Source organism: Mesocricetus auratus, unplaced genomic scaffold, assembly GCF_017639785.1.
Source record: "Mesocricetus auratus isolate SY011 unplaced genomic scaffold, BCM_Maur_2.0 Super-Scaffold_100676, whole genome shotgun sequence".
Lineage (NCBI taxonomy): Eukaryota > Metazoa > Chordata > Mammalia > Rodentia > Cricetidae > Mesocricetus > Mesocricetus auratus.
This window is the reverse complement of record NW_024429266.1, coordinates 147,649,073-147,657,731: the sequence shown is the minus strand read 5'-3', so window position 1 is coordinate 147,657,731 and position 8,659 is coordinate 147,649,073. Positions and strand designations below refer to the sequence as shown.

The window sequence follows — 8,659 nt, the reverse complement described above, 5'->3', positions numbered from 1 at the left end:
TGCATGGTGGACAGTTTACTGACTGAGCCATCTCTCCAGTTCCTCTTCACGTTTTTAAGTAAGAGAGGGCAAAAGGAGCTTTCCCTCTTGCATTCTCCCCCCAAGCTCTCATCCTTTCTTCTTAGGAGCGGCTTCTTCGCTCTCCCTAACCCTTGGCTGCTGGCCTAACATCTGCTCCCACTCTGGCCTCCGCACCTGCAAATGCAGGGCCAGCCATCTGGGCTGCTCCCATCTTATCTGCTGCAAAGCGGCCTTTGCGACTGTGTCAGCCCCACCCAGTCGCTCCTGGCTCAGAGGACAGTATCGTGGCCTCCCCTCCCACATCAGAACTCAGCAATACTCGTGCTCAGCTTTCTACATGTGAAAAAGGTCACAGTTCCTTGTATGACCCACATATCCATCCGTGGGCCCCTTCCTGACCCCACCTCCCCAGGGGCCGGGAGCCCCGAGTAGCCCCCGACAGACATGGGTCACACACGGTGGGAAGCCAAGCACATCTGGTTTACTAGGGTGAGATCTGCAGGTGAAATAACAGCACACACAGAGAAATCCACGGGCAGAGTCCACCCCAAACACAGTCAGACGCCAAAGCAGAAAAGGGCCTTTGGAAAGTTCTCGCGGAAATCAAAGGGAAGCTTTGTTGCTCATAGATTCAAACAGAAAACCATATAAAACCAACCCATAAATATATATATTATATATGTATATATATAAAATTGCAAAATAAAACCCAAGAGCCTAACCATCCAACTGCACTTCAGTGGCTCAAAGTGTTAGCATATAGAAAGGCAGAACCGTTTGTGGGGATTGATGTGTGTTCTTGGGGGAGGGCAGCATGTCACAGCACAGAGTATTACACGGAATCCCTCTTTGAAACCTCACAGTACTAGGAAAAGCCCAACACAGACAGCCTATGTACAAGGGAAGACAGTAAGTCATACTCTCATGTGACGATTGTCCGACAGACATTTCACCAACACCGCCCACAGCATTCCTTACGAGACACCACACTCCCTGGCCAGCCTGAGTTCCTGGAACCCTGCACCCCATGGGTCCTGATAGGTGCCTGCTTCACCCACTCTGCCTAATCTCTTCTCAGAGAGGGAGGACCCTGGGACTCATCACCCTTAGCAGTCTAAGGAATTCATAGACAGGGCAATCTTGTGGTATGCATCACCAACACAGTAAGACCCACAGGCACAGGGTGGCATTGAAATGAGGGTCTGAAGCTTCCCCAAACTTACTGCCATCGTATAAGGGTCTGTGATGTTTCCCAAGTGAGACCCCCTGGCTTAGGTCCAGTTGCCATTCCGATTTATGTTAGAGGGGCCACAGGCTGGTTTACTGGAGAAAAAAATTAGGTCCTTCTCAATATTCCTTGATTTCTGGTGATGTCATCTCTATCCAAGAGACAAGGGTAGTATCCTCAGGGCAGTCTCACTCAGGTGCTTGGGACAGAGAGCGTGAGGAAGCAACCGAGGACCTGACTCCTGAGACCCTCCCAGCACCACGAGCCTCCTCGGTCTGGCCTAAGCTCTCAAAGTGAGGATCGATTTATGGGATAATCTTGAAGACAGCTGGCACAAAAGTCAATTTGGCAAAAACCCAATAGTCATACGCGAATGAGGCAGGACATGACTTCCATACTTTCTAGGGACACCCAAATACTGAGTCTTTCTAATTGTCCCTATGAAAAGAAGCAAACCAGGGCACTGCCATGCAAAGTTGCTGAAAGGTGCCTTGTACTCTGAAGGACATCCCACTGTGTGAGATTCCCCAGAGGCTTCCCAAGTGAGAGGCAGAAGGCAGTCAGGAGCCTTGGGAACAGAGCTCTCTATGTGGCCTGTCACTTTTGACAGGAAGAGTACCACATCTAGGTTAGATGGGGCTCTGGCAAGCAGTCACAGCACTGGGGGTGCCCCTTCACATTGGAGGAAGAGGATGTGTGCACAGGAAGCCAATGGACATGTTTCAAGAACGTCAGTCGCCTCTGGACCTTCCTTCTCATAGTAAACCACCTGTTTCAAGCCACACGTGGAGCAGGCATGATGTCCTATTACATGTCCTATTGAGCTGTGCCCTGGCCTGTTCCTGGGAGTAGAGAGCAGATATCTGGCATTCCACTCAGTTCTCAGATTTTCTGAATTATATGGGGTCATAGAAAGTTCAATTGGGCTTAGAGACAAGAAATGTAAGAGGCCTCAGGGCCTCTCTGGCCACAGTGGATGGTAACTGTGCCAAAAGCCCAGGGTATTTGTGGGACCACATGTGTAAAATGAGCAAGGGGTGAATGTTTCAATAGTCCTTTCAGCTGTCAAGAACTCATTACATTTGGCCTAGAACTAAGACATAAAATTCACAAACGTAGGTCTAATCTTTTACACTCAGGGGCGAATGGTTCTTTCCGACCCATTACAGCATTTCTGCGCACAGCCACAGGAGCAGTGGCCCTGTTACCACAAGACCAGATGCCTGCCATCTTGCCTCATTGTTAACCTATAGGGGTTAGGGTCAGGCGTGGTCTCCATGATTGGGTGGCTCAGAGCAGTGCCTTACAATGGGTTTGTGAGAGACTTGTCCTCGTCCATGTCCCTCACATCCTCTGTCCACAAAGCAAGGACTTCACACCCATTACAAAGTGGCACCTGACTCTTCCCATGGCTTAAGAGGGACCCGACCTTGGCTGGAGTGCAGAGCATCTCTGGGCAGGTCCCCCGCCCCCCGGCTGGGTTGGGAGATGGTCACACAAAATGGGAAGCCCTCTCGGATCACAACCACTTCCAGTGTGTGACATCCAAGGAGCCAGGATTGCCTCCCTCTCTCTCCTGTGCACCTGTGTGTGGGAACAGGTCAAGAAGCGGCTTCACTTTTCCAACCGGCTGGTCGCACAGGAGCACCAATGCTCTCCTTGGTAACGACTGCAGTGGCTCCGTGAGAAACTCTGAGCCTGCAAACACCCCTCCTCATCAGTTGAACCATGAGCTGACTCTTACACAGAGCCAGAGAAAATGCTGTGTCTGGGCTGCCCCGCCGTCTCTGCAGCCCTCAGAGCTGTGCACACCACATTCTTTATGTACAAGGGAAGAAGGAAATAGACAAAATGTCTTTACACTTCTCCCACCATCTCATCCCAAAGCAAAACAGGGCCCGAGGCTGCGAACCCAGCAGTATTAGCTCCTGAAAACTTGTTCAGGTGTTTCTATCACAAGAATCCCACAAGAGGAATTCTAAGCTGGAGACTTTCCGGTGCAGTGGGGGATAACACAGCCCAGAACTCACCAGCAGCCTCACCCACACTCTCTCCACTTGGCCACCAAAGTGACCCTACAACACACTTCTGTTCATGATTCTACCCTAATTAACAGTCCTCAGTGTCTGGGACATGGTAAAATCCAGATCTCCTACACTGTCTACAAGTCTTCTTATGACCCAGCCTTGCCCACCTGGGATGTAAACCTCTGTCACCTCTCACATAATGCTCTGACAATACCACGTGACCCGGAAGGACGGTGTGTGGGGTCCCATGCTCTCACATCTGTCCACCTCTGCTGACTCCCCCCTTCCACTTAGAAAGTTCCTGTCTGTTTGTAAAACCTAATTCAGCCATCAGTTTTCCAGAAAGACCGGACAGTCAGTCATGGCTGCCTGGCTCACCTGTGTATCCTGCCTGCTCTGTAACTTGTCTACGTGTCTCACATGTTCACAGATGAGTGTTTCTGAACATACAAGGAATAAACAGATGGGTGAGTATGAGCTAAATTCAGGGCCTTGACCCCAAAGATGACATCCCAGCAAAGTTCTGACACTTTACCCTAAGCAAGCCTCACTGTCATAAAGGTAACAAAAGGAGCACGCTGGGCAATGGACTCCATCCTGAGCACTGGTTCACACAAACGCCACCTATTCTGGGTTGACGCCTCTCAACTTTTAAGTGTCTGACACAAGTGGATGGTTAATGACTATTAAGAGAAAATGAGTAAGTGTGAAATCTTATTTCTAAGAAAGCATCTCCCATAGGAAGATAGACGTTTCTGAGCACTCACACACAGGGCCATTGGGCTGTCTGTCGTTTGACTTGACCCAACTAGGAAGCAGAGCAAAAACAGGGCCTGGGCAGCAGCCACAGATCGGCACTAGGTTCTCAGATCTGTAAGAGACAGACAGACAAATGTGGGGGGCTCTCCTGCTGCAGCCAGAGGGTTCAGCTCTGCATTATCAGAGGCATAGATCTCACCACCACCCATGCTCACCAGGAGCTGACTGCATCACTTAGGGTGACGACAGGTGGCCTCTCTAACTTCATCCTAAGTGCTAACACCACACAGCCAAGACCAGTTGCAGAAATGGCTAATGGCCAAAGCCACTGTCCATTTACCACAGCTGGGAAGAGTCAGTACTTGGCTCAGACTGACCTGGGTTCAAAACCAGCCTTTGGGTCTTGCTTAGCAAGTTAATTATCCCTGATGGGGTTCAGTTTCCTTACCACAGAAAAGGGAGGCATGGGGTATTGAGAGGGCGGAGGGTAAAGCCTGTATGGTATCTGTAGACAGCAAGTGTGCAAAGTGAAAAATGATGGTGAGTCAAGAAATTTCAAAAATACCTTTACAGTAATCTGGACAAAGAAGAGAAATACTCTTTGAAGACACTGTGCTTTAGGGAAGAGGGATTGTCTGGGAGCCAGAAGTGCTCATTAGCCAACACTATTCCTTGGGAGGATATGGAAAGAGTGTGGGCACCTAACATAACAGCTGTGCCCATCACCAAGTCTGGGATGCAAGAGAGTGATGGGTTGGGAGTGTCAGACATGTCTCCGAAAGTTGATGAGAGAGAATTAACCCAGAAAGACTCATTTCTGACTGTCCTCTGCTGGGCCTTCTGTGACTCAGAGTTGGGACCCAAAGAACCAAGGTCAAGGTGCCAAGGGTAAGATGCTCTGCCCTATGGGCTCCTGGGTATGTGGGAAGGTCAAAGGACACCTGACTGCCAGGCGAGAGTGAGGCCGGTGCAGTCCTGCATATCACGCAAAGCCAAAGTGGCATTTGACCCTCCTCGCATAACTCAACTCCAGCACAAGATTTAGATGTCCTCAAACGTCTACCCTGAGCATGAGACTTTTTCTTTTGATACAGGTGGGTTTAATTTTGCAGCCTGTGTGATACACAATACAGACAGGCCAGGATCCTAGGCTATTAGATTTACGGCCCCTGTCCATTCATTAAGCTGACTTGGCTTGCCCTCTATCTGTCGGTTCTTAGGGTTCTTCTATCCATCACTCAATGGGTTCCATGTTGAAAGCTCGGGATTAGCGTTTGGAAAAGCACAAGCTAAGCCATCAGCCTGGGGATCAAAGATTAACTTCTATTGGGGGGGGCAGGTCAGTTTGCCTGGTTACTTTGAACAGGAGAAGGGACCCAAAATGGAAGAGAGAAGCATGGCTTCTTGCTGTGGAGACAGCTCCATTAGCAAGAGGCAGGATTCCTGGGAAAGATGGACCTTACTCAGAGGAAGTCTTGGCCTGTGAGCATTGGTGACCATGCCTAGCACTTGGCCTTCCTGCCCTGGGCTCAGGCTGGCAGGTGGTGTCCTAACAAAGGCAGCCCAGGACTAGGCAGTGTTGAACAGAGGACAGAGCATGACCGTGGGAGTCAGGAAGCTCAAATCTAGGGCAGGCCCTGCCCCCAACTAACTGTGGCTGTGGGCAAGATACCCGGTTGCCCTGGGAAGGCCAGCTCAAAGCCCCCCTCTGAGTATGATCCCAGGTCCTTCTCTATCCCTCATTGGCCCTGTGCTCCAGGGACAGAGTAGGGACAAGGGCAGGGCAGGAGGGCAGGGATGCAGCGGGAGCCACCGATCAGGATTCCACCTTCTCCTTCTTCTTGCTCTTTTTCAGGAAGGAGGGGGTTCGGAATTTCTTTTTCTTTTTGGAGGGTGACTTGGATGGCGAGCCCTCTGGGGACAACGGGCCACTGGTAACTGACTCGGTTTTGTCCTTGTAACTGTCAGCATCAGTGTCAGCATTGGTGGTCATCTGGCCCAGTCCTTTGCTGAGGGCCTCTTCTGCGTTTGGCTCCTCCTCCTTCCCATTCACCACTACCCCTTCAGGTTTCTCTGGCTCAGGCTCCGTGGTGGCTTCACTGTCTTCTGTCTTCTTGGCATCTAGGAAAAAGCCAGAAGACCCAGCTGTAAGAGTTCATGAAGGTGAGTGGGGAGGTCTGGAGCCAGGGGTGGGTGGGCAGGCTGGCATGGGGTGGGAGCAAGGATCCTGGAACAAAGGAGGGACGGAGTTCTCATCTCACCCCGCCTGCCTTGGGGAACACTCCCTGGGCAGGTGAGACTCTGGGTTCTTGTCTACATATTGAAACACGTGTTGGTTTCTGAACAAGCACTGAATTCAGGCACCAAATGAGAATGAGGAGGTGCGCCCAAGGGAGGAGAGAATCTGTGGGCTGCATGTCCTGGTCGTCTCGGTGGAAGCATTGTGATAAACGGCCCAGTTGCACCAACCAAAACATGATGACCACAGGTCTTCATACCTACCTACGCAGTGGCAGGGAACTTAGGGAACCAGTGTCTTCCCGGGGGCAGAGAGGAGAAGCAGGAAGGACCCAGCATTTCCATAACAGCCCAAGGAGGTCATTCTAGTGGCTGCCAGGCTCCACACTCAAGGGCAGCATGCTTAGACCCCAGGCACTAAAGTCCCCTGCTGTCCCTTCTCCCCAGCTATGCTGGCTTTGAAACTCCTGTGTAAAGAGGAAGGAGGGGAACTATAAAGCCACAGACACTGAAATGTAGAAAGTGACTGGAAGACTTCCTGACTCCTTCCTTTCCATTTCACAGCTCAGAACGGGGGAGCTACACAGTGCAGGCTCGGGTCCTGGTTTCTCCTCCACATGCTTCCCATCCACGGTGAGAGACTGCTGGTGTGCGTACGAGTGTACTGTACCTGCTGAGCACAGCTGTGTGCTGTGTGAGAGGCGAGCATGTGAGTGTGGTGTAGACTGTGTATGCATGCATGTGTGTGGTGTGCACGCATGTGTGTGTGTGATGGGATCCAGGGTACCTTTGGGTGTGAGCATCACTATCAGAGGAATTGGCACACGGTCTGCTCTATGGGAATGTAAGCAACGGGGGAAGGTGAAGCCATGCTTCAGAAGCGGGTAAGAAAAAAGCCCTAGCACCCACACTGCAGAGTGACTTGAGACTGCGATCTGTGTGGATTGGGTGAGCTTGGGGTAGTCACAACAGGCTGGCCCAACAATCTGGCAAGATGTTACAGTGAGGACTTTCATTCCGTCTCAATCCAGTTTGCTAAAGTTCTCTCCAGACCCACTGAGTGTGGGCTCCCTTATAGTACCAGAGACTGGCTGCTGCCCCCTATTCATTCCACGTTCCAGACTGGAGCCTGGAATACAGCACTGACTCATCAGCTGCTGCCCTGACTCCTGCAGCCTGAGCTGTGGTCCCCTCACCTCCATGTGCATTCCCATGGCTGCCACCTGGCAGTGCACCTCAGTGCCACACATCTGCTGGGACATGTCCTCTCTTCATTCTCTTATTTCCCCTCCACCTTTGACTTGGTCTTATCCACCATCAATCCCCCGACCCATCCCTGTCACCCAGGTTCCACTATCTGGGGAAGGCTCCTCTCCTCTCTCTGTGTCCAAAAACTTAACCTTATACAATAGATTTGGTTTTTATGCTTGGTCTTCCTTTAACACCAATGCCGTATGCCCATTTTACATTGCCATGTGCTGTCAAACACAAACTCTCTCTTACTTCTGTGTCGCCATCTCCTGGTCAGCAATAACATGGTTGAACCTTTCTCTGTGCAAGGCCAGATGCAGGCTCCATAGAGGACACCTGGCCTCTTCAAGAACATGCTCATCTTTCCACCCTGGGTCAGACACATGGTTGCTGGCCTGGCCTGCCAGTTAGACAGCAACAGCAAGGGAGATAAGGGGATGGCCTGGAAGTGGGTTTGGGGAGGTGCTTCTGAACTCAAGGTCAACCAGACTAGTCCTGGCCTGTATCCCAGTGCATGCAGGACTGGTGACTACCATGCAAGGTTTCTGTTTCCCTAATGAAAAGGATGCTCTTCACCGTGGCGTGCAGAAGCCCGAGAAAGGCTCATTAAAGGTTGGGGAAAGTATCATTCATGATCAGTGCTGACACGGCGCCAGGGTATCATGCTGGCCCACGAGGCACTCAAAGCGCAGAGCAGGGAGCAGAGGGCTAGCAAGCAGAACAGCCTGGTGAGGCTCCATGAGCAGGAGACTAGCCAGCAGAGCCCAGCACCAGTTTCTGTCCTCATTTAAATTCCAGAACATGAGTGTCTGAAAGAATGGTCCAGATTCAACTTGTGCAAATGCGGTCTTTCTCCATGTTAGGGCCTGAAGCAGACAGTGGGTCACTGTGTGTGTGTGAGTGTGAGCGTGTGTGCATGTGTGTGTGAATGTCTGTATATGTGTGGTGTGTGTATGTGTGTGAGTTTGTGTGTGTGTATGTGTATGTGAATGTGTGTATGTGTGTGGTGTGTGTGCATGTGTGTGGTGTGTGTGCATGTGTGTGGTGTGTGTGCATGTGTGTGAGTGTGTATATGTGTGTTTATGTGTGTGTGAGTATGTGTGTGTATGTGAGTGTGTGTATGTGTGTGTGAGTG

The 8,659-nt window shown here is 51.0% G+C and overlaps 1 protein-coding gene across 1 annotated transcript in view; it reads right to left on the bottom strand.

The window, feature by feature from the left end:
* Nucleotides 1-480: 480 nt before the first annotated feature.
* Nucleotides 481-8,659, bottom strand: part of Add2 (adducin 2) — a 97,366-nt gene continuing 89,187 nt past the window's right edge. Inside the window, exon 16 of the mRNA XM_013114206.3 lies at nucleotides 481-6,156. Within this exon, the coding sequence (XP_012969660.1) occupies nucleotides 5,852-6,156 (305 nt within the window). The 3' untranslated portion in view covers nucleotides 481-5,851. The remainder of the gene's footprint in view (nucleotides 6,157-8,659) is intronic.